The sequence below is a fragment of the Lepidochelys kempii genome, chromosome 7, assembly GCF_965140285.1.
Source record: "Lepidochelys kempii isolate rLepKem1 chromosome 7, rLepKem1.hap1, whole genome shotgun sequence".
Taxonomy (NCBI): Eukaryota; Metazoa; Chordata; order Testudines; family Cheloniidae; genus Lepidochelys; species Lepidochelys kempii.
In genome coordinates, this window is record NC_136386.1 from 118,163,413 (window position 1) to 118,181,121 (window position 17,709).

The following is a 17,709-nucleotide window of genomic DNA, read 5'->3' on the forward strand; positions in this document are numbered from 1 at the left end:
TTGTGACAGAGTCAAGGTAGAGCCTGTTGGGATTGAAGTCCTGATCCGGACTTACCTCTCGGTCACCCGAAATCTTGTTTCCTGCTATGCATGGCATCCCTGAGAAAACACCCAGTTCCCAAGGTATTAACTGGTTCCCAAGATGTTAATGACCAAACATGGTCAGAACTTCAGTTTTATGCATTGTCTGATAGTTCGTCTCTGATTTATTTGGGATTTAGCATGGCGGGGGGGAACTGGGTGTTAACCAACATGCACGCATCTTGGAGCCCACAGCCTTCTGGGCATGCTCAGTGGAAAGCATAAATGGTGACATTTTCAAACTTGGTTGCTTCAGCTTCAGCATTAAGGGCAACATTTTCATAAGCGGTCTCTGATTTTTTGGTGTGTCTCAATTTCTTGATGCCCGCCTTGGGGGTCCTGAAAGGAGCTTGACTTCCAGAAAGTGCTGCCCACTGAAAACTCCAGTTGACTCTGAAAATGAGATCCAAGGTGTCTTAAACTGGGAAACTTATCATGAAGGCATCCAAGACCAGAAACTTCCTTTGGAAATATTGGCCTTGATCCATATGTACATTTGAAAATGTTAGCCCAGCTGCCCGTGTTTGGAATTATTGATCGGCACTTGCAGCTCATAATTACCTTTGCTTACAAACAATGTGTTAGAAATTACAAAATACCAAGTGTGGAGGTTTTGTATTAACCCTAGTGACGGGGTCTCTTTGCAACTGAGAAGCCTGACTCAGTCATTCATCTCATTTACTCCCAACACCCATGAATTTTAGGCTTTTTCACATGAGTGAAAGACCCTGCGTGACATGGTCTTTACTGGATTTCCTGGAAGTGCACGGGGAGACAGGTTTTTAGAAACCCAGCAGTCAGAGTGATGGCACAGGCGGGGCAGGGACTGCAGAAACACTTGGTGAGATACCCTTTGCTATTCAGTGTATAGTGCCCAACTCTTTTGTTTGCCATTGTCTCTTTCTGAAAAGGGGATAGTTTTTAGTCAGTTTCCGATCCTGCTTCCAACACACATAGTCTGCAGTCAAAGCCATTGCTGTACTGTAATTCCACAGCTCTCAGTATAGGCTTTTGAAGCTGTCAAGCCCAGACGACTACACAGCAGGCTTGGAGTTGATGAATATTTTAGGAAGCCTTCCTTTGTAACGGAAGGTTCGTGGTCTTACATATTTCATAACACAACCATTTTCTATAAAGGCAGCAGGGAACATTAGATTGTGGTCCCATTAGCATTTCCACTTTAGCTTATCCCCAAAGTTTGTAATTTTTATTTTGTGCTTTTGCTTTAAAATGCATCAAGACATTTATATCAGTTAACATAAAAAAAACTCTTTGGAAAAATATAATGGGTGCAGTTTGATAAGTATGCTACAGTCCTTTCCCCAGGGAGATTAAAGTCCAGGGGGAGTTTGTGTATTCAAGAAGGCCTGTGATTAAAAGGATGGATCACAATCAGCAGGGTGGGTTTTCATCACAAAGTTAAAATGATAAGCCAAGGCAGAGAGTAAGTCCGCTGCCGGCAATACAAGGCTGATCGAAGGATCAGCACTCAGGCTTTGAGAACAGAGGGAATGGAGGGAAACTGGAAGATAAGGCAACACAAGCCTAGTGGGCAAAATAGATTGGTGGCAGCCATAGCTGCCTAACACTGCTGATCATGGGGAGTTACAAGTATTTGACTGACATTTATTTTAGAGAACAGTTTCCTACATTCCCACTCCATAGGGACAAAGGTGGCAACAGGCTGGGTACAGCTATGGAGCTCAGCCATTCCTCTCTAGCTTCATGGCTCTCAGTTTATAAACTGCATGATAATAAGCCCCTTGTTTTCAGATCCCCTGGTCAGTAGATATAATTAATGCCTCATGTGGCAAAGAATTTTATAAAGGCAATTCCAATCTATGCCTACATAGCTCTGCTCTGTCTATATTTGGGACAAATAATGAGTCAAATTCTGTCCTGAGTCGCACCCATGAAGTTGCACAGTGTGTCAGTTATCATGGAAGATGGCCTTTAAATTTTAGGGGTTTGGTGGAGCAGCGTATTGATGCACTGATCTTAAGACATTTAAGACTTAGGTGCAAATCTTGGCTTAGTTAGATAATAAATAAAAATGATTATCCTATTGTGACAGGTTTCGGTCGGTCCTCCGAGCCCCTAGGGGCGATGGAGAGCTATGGTCTCACTGGCAGGCCTCAGCCACACCTTCCGGGCGTTGGGGAATTAGCGGGGAAGGTGTGCAGGCCGGAGTCAGTAGCGCGCCCCTCAGGCAGGGGGGCGCCAGCACGAGTCAGTAGCGCACCCCTCAGGCAGGTTGGCCGGGGTAGGGGAACGCAGGCCCACCCAACTCCCCTGCGTTCCAGCCCGGGGCCCTGACAGTGGTGGGAGGCGAAAGTCCCGCCGCTGGGTCAGCGGGGCCGTCCGCGCCCACTGACCAAACACACCCACCCCACGGTGCAGTTCGGCCCCTGGGCTACTTCCTACTCGGTCTCTCAGGCGGGTCATTCCAGTCCCTCCATCTCGTCCAGGTATTCCGCTGCGGGCCACTCCCGCTCCCCCTCTGTATCGGACTCACGCTGGCCCGGGCTGCAGTCAGGCCCCTCCAGGTCCTCTGGGTATTCAGCGGCCGGCAGCCCTGGTTGCCACAGGCCTTCCTCCCGGTCAGGCTCCTCCTTGCCCAGGGCTTCGCCTGGGTCAGCAGCAGGATCATGAGGGAGCAGCCTGTGTCTGTCTCCCTCCCTGGTACTCTCTTCACTGGGCAGAGGGCCCCGCCCTTTGTACTTCCTGTCCCACCCTTCCCTTTCCGGGGATTGGCGGAAGCTTGGTCTGGCCCCGCCCACTCAGGCTGAGATGGTGGCTCTTTACCCTCTGGTTCGGAGGGGAGCCACCCTGGCTCCCTACATACCCCACCCCTCAAATCCAGCTCCCGATCTTTGGGGATAGGAAATCCGCACTGGCGTTGTCTCATCCCGCCCGATGGTGAATTGTGAAGGCATAGGGCTGCAGAGCGAGATACCATCACATCAGCCTGGCATTATTGTCCTTCATCTTATTAAGCCACTTCAGGGGTGCGTGGTCTGTAACCAGTATAAAGGGGGCCCCGAGGAGGTAGTAGCGAAGAGCATCGACTGCCCACTTAATGGCTAGGGCCTCTTTCTCCATGATGGAGTAGTCCCGTTCTCTGGGGAACAGCTTGCGACTGAGGTAAACTATCAGGTGTTCCTCCCCGTCCACCTCCTGCGAGAGGACCGCCCCAAGCCCAACGCCTGAGGCATCTGTCTGGACAATAAAGTCACAATGAAAGTCGGGGCTGAAGAGTATTGGATCGCTACACAGCCGTTCTTTGATCGTTCGAAAGGCCATCTCGCACTCGTTGGACCAATGCACCCAGCGGGGATTGTCCTTGGTCAAGAGCTCCATTAGCGGGGCCGTAATGCTTGCGAAGTGGGGTACAAATCGACGGTAATAACCAGCTAAGCCCAAAAATTGACGTACTTGCCTCTTTGTGATCGGCACCGGACATTCCTGGAGTGCTCGGACCTTCCCGATGAGGGGGCGGACCTGTCCCCGGCCCAAGGTGTACCCCAGGTAAGTGGTTTCCTCCTGCCTGATTCGGCATTTTTTCGGGTTGGCTATAAGCCCGGCTGCGCGCAGGTCCCGGAGGACTGCCACTACTTGGTTAAGATGTTCCTCCCAGTTATTGCCATAGATGACCACATCGTCCAGGTAAATCGCCGTGTATTTCATGTGTGGTTGCAACACCCGATCCATCAAACGCTGGAAGGTTGCCGGGGCCCCATGTAGGCCGAAAGGCATCCGGGTGAAATGGTATAAACCTGAAGGGGTGGCAAACGCGGTCTTCTCCTTGGACCTGGGATCCAAGGGGATCTGTCAGTACCCTTTGGTGAGATCTAAAGTGGTGATATAACAGGCCTCCCCAAGCCGGTCAAGGAGCTCATCGATGCGGGGCATCAGATAGGTGTCAAATTTTGAGATGGCGTTTACCCTCCGGAAGTCAATGCAAAATCGCCGGCTCCCATCGGGCTTCGGTACGAGGACGACGGGGCTCCGCCACTCGCTCTGGGAGGGCTCAATAACACCCAGCTCCAACATCTCCTGGACTTCCTCCTCTATGGCCTCCCGCATTCACCTAGGCAATGGCCGGGTTGTCTCTCGGACCACCACCCCGGGTTCCGTCTGGATCACATGGAAGGTGAGCGTAGTCCGCCCGGGTTTCGTGGTGAACGTCTTGGGGAATGCCCTCACTAAGCAGAGTGCCTGTTCTCGCTGCTCGACGGTGAGTGTCTCTGCTAGCTGGGGTTCACCATTATCCAACTCCTTGGGTGGTTGGGGCCCCAGTTCCGGTTCGGGGGGATATGGGGCCACTAGGAGCCCTTCCCAGTCCTGCCAAGGTTTTAAGAGGTTTACATGATAAATCTGCTTTTCCTTACGGCGACCAGGTTGCCGAATCTCATAGGTTACCAGCCCTACCTGGCGGAGGACCTCATACGGACCCTGCCAGCGGGCAAAAAGCTTTGATTCCTCCGAGGGGAGCAGGAGGAGTACTCGGTCCCCTGGCCTGAATGATCGAGCCTGGGCGCCCCGATTGTAGTGCTGCTCCTGGGCTCTTTGGGCGGTGTTTAAGTTCTCCCTTGTGAGCTTGCCCGCCCGCGCCAGCCGCCCCTGCAGTTGTAAGACATATTTCAAGAGACCCTGTGTTGCGGATGGGTTGTGTTCCCAAGTCTCCCTCAAGAGGTCCAACACCCCACGGGGGCGCCGCCCATAGAGGAGCTCGAACAAGGAGAACTTCGTGGATGCCTGTGGGACTTCTTGAATCGCCAGTAGTAAAGGAGGGAGCAGCTGGTCCCACTGGCGGAGGTCTTGGGTGGGGAAACACCGCAACATTCCCTTCAGGGTCCGGTTAAACCGCTCGACCAATCCGTCAGTCTGGGGATGGTAGACCGAGTTCTGCAATTTCTTAATCCCCAAGAGGGCACATACCTGGCGGAACAGTTTAGACATGAAGTTTGTCCCTTGATCAGTGAGTATCTCCCGTGGGAGGCCCACCCTTGCGAAGATCTTCACGAGTTCCACAACGATAGTGTGGGCGGTGATACTTCTTAAGGGGATGGCCTCCGGGAAGCGGGTGGCGTAGTCCATCAGGACGAGGATGTATTGATGGCCCGCCTTGCTTTTTGGGAAAGGCCCGACCAGGTCCATTGCTACCCACTCAAATGGCACACCTACAACTGGTAACGGGACCAGGGGGGCCTTCCGTACCCCAGCTGGGGCTGCATGTTGGCAGTCCGGGCACAACGCACAATACTCCTTCACCTCACGGTGGACACCGGGCCAGAAGAACCTGGCCAAGACCCTGGCCACGGTTTTTTCCTGCCCTAAATGGCCGGCAGCCGGGATGTCATGTGCAAGCTTCAGGACAGCCCGACGATGGATGTGGGGGACCACGAGTTGGGTCCGGACCTTGTGGGTCTGGGGGTCTCGGTCAAGGCGGTAGAGCCGCTCGTGGTTGAGTTCAAAGCTGGGCCATTGGGTGGTGCGCTGCGCCCCCACAACCTCACCATCCACCCGGGCCAGCTGCTCATAGGCAAACCAGAGCGTAGGATCCTCCCTTTCATCTCGGCTAAAGTCCACCAGGTCAGGAGGGGGACCCGCCATTTCCAGGCCATCCTGCCCGGGGGTGGGGCCTGGGTCAGCTCCAGGGTCGGAGCTCAAGTCACGTCCTGTCTTCTTCTCAGGCGGGGCTTCCTCGAACGCCTCTTTGATGGGTAGGGATTGGAGCACCTCGACGAAGTCTGGCCAGTCACAGCCCAGGATCACTGGATAGGCGAGGGATGACGCCACCGCCACATTCATTAACTGAGTTACTCCGTGCACCGTGATGGGGACCCGCACCGTGGGGTATGATTTTACATCTCCGTGGATGCACTGAATCCGTACTTCCGCGACAGTCCACTTGGTGTCCGAGAAGAGCGCCTGGCGGACAAGGGTCTGCCCACAGCCCGAATCGACTAGACCCACCATGGGGACCCCGGTGACTTCCATGGGAGCTGCCAGTTTGGCCACGGAGGGCAGACGGGCCCATCGCTCCCCGGTGCACACCAGGCCAAAGTTGCAGTCCATTGCAGGACATCCCCGTTGCAGATACCCATACTCGCCACATCGGAAATAAAGTCCTACCTCTGGGCGCGCCGGCCGCGTGGGGGCACCAGTGGGGCCGCAGAGTGGGCTGGGGCCTGGTGGTCGGGTTAAGCGTCCAGGGCCGGAGAGTGGTGTTGACTCGGGCCGTCGGGAAAACTCGGTCCTGCCGCCTTCTGGTCGTCGGGTACGGTGGGGTGCGTTGGTTTGGGAGGTGGGCCCCCTCCTTTCAAGTTTCTGTGCATTGGGTCCCGGGTTTGGGGGGCAGGTGGCCGGTCCTATCGGGGCCTCAGCCTCGAGAAAGTCCTCCATAAGCGCAACGGCCGTGCTCAGACTTTGTGGCCGGTGCCGTAACACCCAAGCCCTCCCCTGGAGTGGGAGGATGTGCACGAACTGTTCGAGGATGACCTGTTCCGTCACCTCAGCTGCGGTTCGATGCTCGGGTTGGAGCCATCGGGTACCCGCGTCCTTCAGTTCCTGGGCCACCGCCCGGGGTCTGGCGCCCGGTGTGTAGACCTTTTCCCGAAACCATCGCCGAAAGGTTTCCGGGGTAATGTCGAAGGCATCTAAGATAGCTGCTTTCACTCGAGCATAAATGCAGGCCTCATCATCTGGGAGTCCACAGTAAGCCTTCTGGGCTAGCCCCGTCAGATATGGGGCAAGGAGTGTCGCCCATTGGTCAGGCGCCCAGCCAGCCACTGAGGCAACCCGCTCGAAGGTCACTAGGTAGGCTTCCGGGTCATCCTCAGGCCCCATCTTGACCAGACGGATCGGTGGGGCGGGAGGGGGCGGGGTGGCTGCCCGCTCCGGTTGAGCACCACCGTGGCCCGGCCACAGGGTTGCAAGCTGCTGGAAGCACTGGGTTTGTTGTTCCTGGTGCTGGGCCCCCAGGGTTTGAAGCAACTGCTGCTGGTGGGCCCCCAGCTGCTGCACGAGTTTGTGCTGCTGCTGTTGCTGGCTCTCAGCCAGGAACTTGATAAGCCTTTCCATCTCCATCTTTCCAGTAGGGGAGCTTCAGAGGCGCCCTCGCACTAACCCCTTTCGGCAGGGTTTGGGATCGCCTGCCCGCATTCTCCACCACTTGTGACAGGTTTCGGTCGGTCCTCCGAGCCCCTAGGGGCGATGGAGAGCTATGGTCTCACTGGCAGGCCTCAGCCACACCTTCCAGGCGTTGGGGAATTAGCGGGGAAGGTGTGCCGGCCGGAGTCAGTAGCGCGCCCCTCAGGCAGGGGAGCGCCGGCACGAGTAGCGTACCCCTCAGGCAGGTTGGCCGGGGTAGGGGAACGCAGGCCCACCCAACTCCCCTGCGTTCCAGCCCAGGGCTCTGACAGTGGCAGGAGGCGAAAGTCCCGCTGCTGGGTCAGCGGGGCCGTCCACGCCCACTGACCAAACACACCCACCCCACGGTGCAGTTCAGCCCCTGGGCTACTTCCTACCCAGTCTCTTAGGCGGGTCGTTCCATCCCTCCATCTCGTCCGGGTAATCCGCTGCGGGCAGCTCCGGTCCCTCCATCTCGTCCAGGTATTCCGCTGCGGGCCACTCCCGCTCCCCCTCTGTATCGGACTCACGCTGGCCCGGGCTGCAGTCAGGCCCCTCCAGGTCCTCTGTGTTTTATTCAGTGGCTGGCAGTCCTGGTTGCCACAGGCCTTCCTCCCAGTCAGGCTCCTCCTTGCCCAGGGCTTCGCCTGGGTCAGCAGCAGGATCGCGAGGGAGCAGCCAGCAGCCTGCGTCTGTCTCCCTCCCTGGTGCTCTCTTCACTGGGCAGAGGGCCCCGCCCTTTGTACTTCCTGTCCCACCCTTCCCCTTCCCGGGATTGGCAGAAGCTTGGTCTGGCCCCGCCCACTCAGGCTGAGAGGGTGGCTCTTTACCCTCTGGTTCGGAGGGGAGCCACCCTGGCTCCCTACACTATCCATCCTTTGCCTGTTGTCCAGTCACTCTATCTTTGTTCAGATGCTTCAGAGAGAATGAATAGGGCAATTATCAAGTGATCCATCCCCTGTTGTCTAGTGCTAACATCTGGCAATTGGAGGTTTAGGATCACTCAGAGCATGGGGTTGCATCCCTGAACATCTTGTCTAATAGCCATTGATGGACCTATCCTCCATGAATTTATTTAATTCTTTTTTGAACCCAGTTATACTTTTGGCTTTCACAACATCCCCTGGCAATGAGTTCCACAGGTTGACTGTGTGTTGTGTGAAAAAGTACTTTTTGTTTGTTTTAAAGCAGCTGCCTATTTATTACATCGGTTGATCCCTGGTTCCTGTGTTATGTGGAGGGGTAAATAACACTTCCTTATTCACTTTCTCCACACCATTCAGCTTTTATAGCCTTCTATCATATCACCCCTTAGTCCTATCTTTTCTAAACCGAATAGTCCCATTCTTTCTTCTCTGTCCTCATATAAAAGCTGTTCCATGCCCATAATCACTTTTGTTGCCCTTCTCTGTACTTTTCTCAATTCTAATCTATAATTTTTGAGCTGGGGCAATAAGAACTTTACACAGTATTCAGGGTGTGATTGTGCCATGGATTTACATAGTGACATTACGATGAACCATTCACTTCCATATACACTTGAAGTCGGTGTAATAAATAACAGCAAAGGAATGATATCCCACAGTAAATTTTTGGTCTGTTTAGTGAATGGACTCTGGTTTTCATATCCTTTGTCATTAAGAGCCAAATCTTGTTCCTGTTGAACTGAATTCCCACTGACAACATCCTAAAGTTGCAAGGTAGTTGGAGATGGGAGGCAGAGGTTAACTGATTTATACTTGGCAAAATAAGCCCTAAATCCCTTTTTTCTGAAGGATGGTAACTGAAAGAAAGTGTCATTAAAAATGGCTGCATTTTTTTCCGTAATCTGGGTAATCCAGATAAAGAATTTATTAAAAATGTGTGTTGGAGGCCCGGGGTCATTATTCTTTGAGCAAACTATCTCATCCTAAAATTTCTTTTAAAAGTTTCATTATTAATAGCTCTAGGAAAGAGATGTGTAATCACATTATTATGTGGGGACAAGATGTAAATAAATCCTAGTGTAAGATCTTTCACAAGTGAAAAGTGCTTCTGTAGCCCACTGAGTCTGTAGATTCTCTGAAGACGAGTTCTTTGTAAACACAAAAGCTTGTTTCTCTCGCCAACAGAAGTTGGTCCATATTCCCCACTTTGTCTCTCTCAAAATTAGTTTGGTTTAAAGGCAGTCCAACATATATTCTGCTGCTCTGATCCATATAATTCAACAGATTTCCAGCAAGGATTGGCAATCCCTTTCTACCATTATAATAATTAATCATTCTTTATTAATTTGGGTCACACTTTGTTCGAAGTACCTTTATAAATGGTTAATAAATGATGCTGCTGCAAGTAGAACTGAGTAAATATTGGAATTGTTTTGGTACATTTGGCAATTTTGAAAATTTGGAGGTGGAAGGGGGAATTTGCTTCCTGTCGGACCACAAACAAATATTTTCAAATTTTGTGGTGAATCAAAAAATTGAAAAAATGTTCATTTTGGCTTGAATGAAACATTTTCTTTAGGCAAAACACTTTGTTTTGATGTTGACCTTTTTTTAATGTGTTTGTTTTTTTTTTAAATCAAACGTAAAATTTTAAAATGAAACAAAATATTTAAAATTATGAGTATTCACAAAATCTTGAAATGATCCTGTTTTGGGTCAAGCATTTATATCATTTTGACTTGGGGTGGTTTTTATCTTTTTAAAGAATAAGATCTAGCTAAATTTTGAAACAAAATTTATTAATTTCAAAACAAGAGATGTTGAAACATTTTGTTTCTAAAATATTGAAACAAATATTTAATCTTATTAAAAAACATGAGTTTTTTTGGCTGAAACTATTCACTGAATTCACAAATAGTTTTTATCCATCCAAAACTGTTTTTTGGTGAAGAAACTATTTACCTGAAAAATTTAACCCGGCTCATTACATACCCCTTTCTACACTTGCACTTAAACCATTGCTACTACCAGTGTAGCTTGACCGTTGCTGAAAAATAGAGACCAAATGTGCTGGTGCAGAACAAGCAAACTAGCTCTGAGACAGGAAACAGGTTTTGAGCCTCTCTGGAAATGTTTCACACTGTCCAGCAAAGAAAAAGAAGCTTGTTTAGCTGATGAATTGCAATAGGATTCTTCAAGTGAAGCTAGAGATAATCCATCTAGAGACAATCAGGAGGGGATTGGTCCTGCTTTGAGCAGGGGGTTGGACTAGATGACCTCCCGAGGTCCCTTCCAATCCTGATATTCTATGATTCTATGATAAAACAAATAGTCCCATTTTTCATAACATCTTTAAAATGGTTATTGCTAGTTACTTAGTTAATACTAGTGTTGATTAAGGGCTGGATCAGACTCGGAATGCAGTATAAGTAGGAGTTGAATTACAACTTCAGTTTTGATTGCCTGCAAATAATGAGGCGTTGGACAGAATAGCATCTGACTTGTCCATCACTGGAAATGAATGTTCTTGCTTTAATCTAGTATTAACCCATAGTTCAGGCTACTGTTAAGAAAATGGTACACATTGAGGCAGGCAAATCCTTAATGGAGACACATGAGGATGGCCCATCTGCTCTCATTCTTGCCTCCGGGAAAGAGGTGACAGGTTCAAAACCAATAACAGGACTGTGCCCTCAGAATTGATGCTGAGTTAGCAGTACTGTAATTCAGAGAGGACATCAAACTAATGGCCCTTTGGCCTGTTCAGTGACATTCTCCAGATAGATGTTAACAATTAAATGGGACTTTTTACCAAAGGTGTACTTCATAATCCCTTACGTGCGGTATGGAGTGCCTTACTTTGATATTTCTTATCCAGTGAACAAACAAGGATTTTCTTAGCCAGACTAGCCAATGAAATGTCTGACAGGACAGGGAATTTTCTTTTTATGTTTGTTAATTAATGAGAGAATATTGGTCATTACGGGTGTGAATTAAACTAATGTGCATGCAAAGTCTGATATAGAGGAATGACAAGGATTCTACACAGAATCATAGAAATCTAAGGATGGAAGGGACCTCGAGTCATCAAATCCAGCCCATACCTAGACTATCCCTAACAGGTCCAACCTCTTTTTAAAAATCTCCAGTGATGGCGATTCCACAACTTCCCTTGGAAGCCTGTTCCAGATATTAACTAACCTTATAGTTAGAAAGTTTTTCCTACTATCTAACCTAAGTCCCCCTTGTTGCAAATTAAGCCTATTGCTTCTTGTTCTTCCTTCAGTGGACATGGAGTACAATTGAGTACCACCCTCTTTGTAATAGACCTTAATATATCTGAAGTCTATTATCGGGTCTCCTCTCAGTCGTCTTTTCTCAAAACTAAACAGGTCCAGTTATTTTAACCTTTCCTCATAAGTCAGATTTTCAAATTTTTTTATCGTTTTTGTTGCTTTTCTCTGGACTCTCCAATTTGTCCAAAGCTTCCCTAAAGTGTGGCACCTGGAGTTGGACACAGTGCTCCAGCTGTGCTCACCCCTGCTGAGGAGAGCGGGATACTTATCTCATATGTCTTATCTATGACACTCCTGTTAGCACACCCCAGAATATTAACCTTTTTTTTCAGCTGAATCACATTGTTGAGTCATATTCAATTTGTGATCAACTATAGCCACGAGATTCTTTTCAGCATCACTACCACCTAGCCAGTTATTCCCTGTTCTGTAGGTGTGCATTTGATTTTCCTTCCTAAGTGAAGTACTTTGCACTGGTCTTTATTGCATTTCATATTGCTGAATTCAGACCAATGGTGTCCCAGTATGGTGTCATCTTCAGATTCTATAAGCATACTCTCCACTCCATTATCCAAATCATAAATGAAAATATTGAATAGTAGCAGACCCAGGAATGATGCCTGCAGGACCTGCCTAGATATGCTGTCCAAGTTGGACAACAGACTATTGGTAACTGCTCTCTGAATACAGTCTTACAGCCAGTTGCACGTCCACCTTATAATAATTTCACCTTGACCACATTTCGTGAGTTTGCTTATGAGAATGTCATGTGGGACTGTGTCAAAAGCCTTACTACAATCAAGATATACCATATCTACTGCTTCCCCTCTATTCCATAGGCAAATAACCCTGCCAACGAAGAAAATTACATTGGTTTGACTTGATTTGTTCTTGACAAATCCATGCTGGCTTTTCCTTATAACACCAGTATCCTCCAGGTGCTTACAAATTGATTTTTTTTACCAATCTCATAACACAACTCATAATAGAAGCTTGATTTTTAGCACCGAACACCAAGGCATACGCCACCAATTAGAACACAAGGCACATCAGTACGCCACGCACTGAAATGCACTGCAGATATCAAAGCAAAGTCCACACCATTTTCTACACACTAAAATGTCCACCACCAATCAAAGAAAAGAACATACCAACATTCCCCACTCTGAAGGTGGTGGGGATGAAGTGTTGGGCAGAGTTAAGGCTGTTGGAAGGATGTGAACCCTGGTTTTATCAAAGGCCAGCATGGCTAGAATTTCCAAGGTTTGTTATTTTAGGGAACACTAGTATGGTCTTTCAAAGTTCTTTAGCTTTTCGTTACTGATACAAATTTAACTCCACTTAAATGAGGTCTTCTACTGTGGAATAAATGTAGTGGACAGTCTCTGCCTGTGCTTTGTTCATTTTAATGCTTTAACTTCAGTCTGTCCTTTGCAGGTCTGTGATGGGTTCCAGTAAAGAACCAGACCTTGTACACCTTGAGGCAAAGACAGTGGATGGCCGTAAGTACCTTAGTTTCCAAACAGTACTGTCGTTACCAGCTCCGTCGTGCTCTGGGTTGGCCTGCCATTCTGACGACAACATGCTACAGTAGAGATCTTACTTTTCTTCTCTGTTCAGACTCTCACGGGCAGGGTCTAAGAGCAGCGCCCTCAATTCAAGGCAGAGCAGCAGCTCCTCCAGTTAGCTGAAAGGGTGGTATTAACAGGCTGTGGAAGGAGCTTACTTACAGGAGGGGGGATTCCCATGGGATGTGCAGCCTTCGAAGGTAGTCAGTAAAAAGATACTCTCTTCTCCAGTTTATCTCTATACCTGCTCCTCCTCCATTGTGTTGACCCTTCAGCCACCTTTCTTTGCTCTTGTGGCCAATATTCCGTGTGCTTACAACTCCAAATTCCTTTCTCGAGCTTTCCTTGTTAGACAGAAGTTTTTTCAGGTCTGCTGATACCTTTGCTGGTCTTTTCTCCACTCCCCTGCTTCCTGCTATTTAATCTTTCTGCTTCCCCACCTCTGCAGGTCTTTCCCTGTGGCTTTTTCCCTGCAGCTTTCAATTGCCTCAGGCAGTTGTGTACCTCAGAAAAACCACCCGAATGTCCTGAATGTTCTCATTTTTAATTCCATGATGGTTCTCCTGAAAATGTCAGCTTTGCTGCAATGTGAATAATAGATTTGCGCCATTTGCAGGATTATTTATTTTTTGTTTTTATGACATAGTAAATTAACTTCTGAAAAATCCCACTGGGTCAAATTCTGCTCTCAATTACACAGCTAAAGTCAGTGTTGTTCTGCCGGATTTATGAGGGCAGGATTAGCCCAGAAACTGTCAGGGAGGGAACTGTCTCAAGACAATTTTTTTTTTAACTTGCTTAGCGTTATGGGTAAGAAATGATTCTTCAGAGGATGAATTTTAAAAGACACCATTGGAATATAAATTGTATATATTTTAATGTCCTTTCCATTTAATAACACATTAGATTATTAAAACTGAAAGAATTTTAAATATCTGTGCTTTTTACCATTTGTTTTTTTCTTTCCTTTTTTTAACTTTCACATTCCCTGGACACAGAAAGGAGTCTCATCCGTCCTTTCTGCTCCTCTGAAAGTACTAAATAGTAATAAAATATTCTACTGTGACACCCTCTAATGGAGCAGCTACACTGTTGTATTGTGTTTTGGACTGTTACTGTGTAAAACTGTAGTAAGTGTTCATTAAGGGCTATTCTCTTGTAGTGACACTAAGGTGTATTCACTTCATGGTATGTTCCATGCTCAAACCCCCAATTCCTCTTTTCTCCTCCTCTCTTTTCTTCTCGTCCAATTTGAGTTCTTGTGACATAAGAAGAAGAATACTTTAGAAGAAAAGACCTCTATAAATGTAGAGACAAAAGTAATAAACATTATTATTCCCACTTTACAGATGGGGAAACTGAGGTACAGGTAGGTGAAGTGACTTGCTTAAAGTCACATGATGAGTCATTACCATAGTTGAGAATAAAACCTAGGCTAGAACCAGATAGTTGAGCAAACTTGCCTTCCCTGAAGAAGATAATTTCCACCCTCTGATTGGTGAGCAAACCTTTCTCCAATGGAGGAGAGTAACATGTAACTGGAGCAGGCAAGGGGTTGTTAATAAAATGCCTTTTTTCAGGCTCAGCCCAGGAGTTACAATTTGTGAACTATTTCTCTAATCTTTGGCAAGGACCACATGTTCGGGAGCTAACCAAGGGTGAAAATTCAATAAAGGGATTTAATTTGAAAAGGTATCCCTATCGAAACAAAGTAGAAAAAAATCACCCAGCAATTGAAACTCAGTATCTAAGCAAAAGCACCCAACTTCAATGCAAATAACAAGATAGTTTTATTCTTGTCCCTTATATCTTTCCCAGCAGAAGCTCAGCAGTATATTAACCATGGCTTCAGATGAGAGAGAATAGAGATGTCACTGCAGTACGGTATTAGAAAATCTGGCTGGTAGGGTTGTGAGGGCATTTATCATCATCATCTGACTTAGTCCTGGGCATTCCCAGCCGGAATACTGATAACATTTTTTCCTGACTCTGTCTATGCCTTCTGATCCTTGATCATGGTCTGTTTTCATATTTTTATTTATTGTATTTCTATACATAATGTTAAAAGATTAACAAGGAAAAAATAACAGTCCCTCAGCTAGTATAAATCTATATAACTTCACTGATTTCAGTGGAGCTATGCCCAATTACACCAGCTCAGGATCTGGCCTTTCATGTCATACGTTAAATTGTACGATCAATGCTAGCGCTTGAACTAGAGTCCCCAAAAAGCGGCTGGGTATGTGATTAATTTGGTATGGGAGTTATGTGGCAGTTTGATTATTATACAGTGTTAATTGATGTGATTAAAGTTTTAAACGCTCTTGGTTAATTTCTGTAGAGTGCCAAATGTAGCGGATTTTTGTCTCCAGTATAAAATCCAAGTACATAGAAAGTGAGGTTTATATTTAGTGGTTTCTCTTAAAGTCCAGTCTGGGCCAGACTCTAAGTAAGAGCCAAGTGGCAATCACTGTGTTTTCAGTTGGAAGAAATTCATCTGAGCCTTATCTTACATTTCCATTCAGATAATTTTGTGTCCCTGGGGTTCCACTTCTAGTTTGGAATAAAATCAGAAACTCATTGACAAAAAAAGTCAGCAGAAACTACAGATGTTTGCCTGGTTTCAAGTCAATGCTGTAGATCTGACTAACACCGTAAGCTCTTTTCTGTAACCAGAGGGCAGGGAGTATGCTGTTAGACCCTAGAGCCAAATTAGATTAAAACTTAACCAAAATCCCTTGAAAGGTCTCTAAATTTTTGAGAAACTTAGCTGGGCATTACGTTTATGAAAAAAAGCATGTAAATTTTGTAGCTAATGGTTTGTACAGCTCTCGTTTGTGAGACTTAGACAATCAAGGCCTGAAACATGCTAGTTCCCCTAAGATGTCTTACGACTGTGCCTTTAAGAATTGACTGGTTAAGGGCCTGATCCAGTGTCCACTGGGTTCAATTCCCCACTCTGCCACAGATGTCCTGCGTGACCATGGAAAAGTCACTTGATCTCCCTTTGTCTCAGTTCCCCATCTGTAAAGCAGGGATATAGCACGCCCTACCTCACAGGTGTGTTGTGAGCATAAATGCTTTAAAGATTCTGAGGTGCTCTGCTACCTCATTGCTGGGGACCTTAGATGGATTAAAATCTGAAGAGTTGGCAACAGTTTATTTTTATTTCTTAAAGTGTTGGGGTTCTTTAAGTTAGGAATGTTTCATTGGGGGCTGGGGCCAAATCTAGTGCTTGAATGTAAACACTCTGCACAGTTCAGATCAGGATTCACACCCAAAATCTGTAGTTTGAATCCCTCCTGGGCTTTTAATATAATCAGCTTGATACATAGTGTTCCTTTGTTCTGCTTTGCATGAGAGGTAAATAGTTGTGAGTCTGGAGACCTGGGTACTATCTCCTGATCCTCCATTGGTTTGCTGCCTGAACTTGGGCAAGTCAGTGAGGGCAAAATTTCAACCATGGGTGTGTGGCTAGGCACCCACACAAAAGCAAATGAAAGATGCTGAACTCCTGCACTCTCAACTCTAGTTCATTCAGGTAGCGTAACTCCTGTAACAAAATATTGTCAACTGGTAGGTAGTTCAAAAGATGAACGTCCACATTACGTTTGGATACTACCACAGCACCTGCAGGCAACTGAATAAATGGGACATCTAGAATATGAGTCTGCTGCTCAGAGCTGGGCAGGAAGTGGATTTCCCATCACACACAAATTCACCAGATTTAAAGAAAAGTCCCATCCTGAATTGGGATGAAAAGTTGAAATCTTGATTTTTTTTATGCAAGCAATCAAACAAACAAGCCAACAAATTTGAAATGTTTATTTAGATTTTGTTGTTTAATGTATTTATCTTAAATGTCAAAACGTTTCAACAATTTTGAAACTTTTTTCGAAAAATGTCTGAGTCAAAAAAATTGTCAAAACCCACTCTTTCCTGCAAGCTTCATGGAAACTATTTACAAACATCATAATAAGGCTCAAATTAAATGTATCCCCATTTTGCGTTCCCCTCTCCACAAAAAAACCAAACAGTGAGAGGGCCAAACATAAGCCAGCCTTGCTAAAGAACAGAGTAAAAGAGGTGATTGGAGGCTAAAAGGTGCCCTTTAAAAATTGGAAGTCAAATACTACTGAGGAAAATAAAAAGGAGTATAAACTCGGGTAAGTCAAGTATAAAACTATATAATTAGGTAGGCCAAAAGGGAATTTGAATAGCAAAAGACACAAAAACTAACAAAAATTGTTTTAACTACATCTGAAGCACAAAGCCTGACAAACAATAAGGGGGGCTGTTAGACAATCAAGTTTCTAAAGGAGCACTCAGGGAAGACAAGGTCCTTTCAGAGAAGCTAAATGAATGCTTTGCATCAGTCTTCACTTCAGAGGATGTGAGGGAGATTCCCACAGCTGAACCCTTCTTTTTAGGTGCCAAATCTGAGGAACTGTCCTAGATTAAAGTATCAATAGAGGTTTTAAAACAAATCGATAAATTTGATCTGGACAAGGGGCTGAACAGTGAGGTGGCAAAATTTGCTGATGATACAGAATTACTTGAGAAAGTTAAGTCCAAAACTGACTAAAAAGTTACAAAGGGATCCCACAAAATTGTGTGACTGGGCAACAAAATGGCAGATGAAATTCAATGTTGATAAATGCAAAGTAATGCACATTGGGAAACATCATCCCACTTATACATACA

General features: G+C 46.6%; 1 protein-coding gene across 1 annotated transcript in view; it reads left to right on the forward strand.

Annotated features, from left to right (window-relative positions):
• Positions 1-17,709, forward strand: part of SORCS1 (sortilin related VPS10 domain containing receptor 1) — a 424,272-nt gene that overhangs the window by 306,671 nt on the left and 99,892 nt on the right. The window contains exon 6 of the mRNA XM_073354427.2: positions 12,875-12,939. Within this exon, the coding sequence (XP_073210528.1) occupies positions 12,875-12,939 (65 nt within the window). The remainder of the gene's footprint in view (positions 1-12,874; positions 12,940-17,709) is intronic.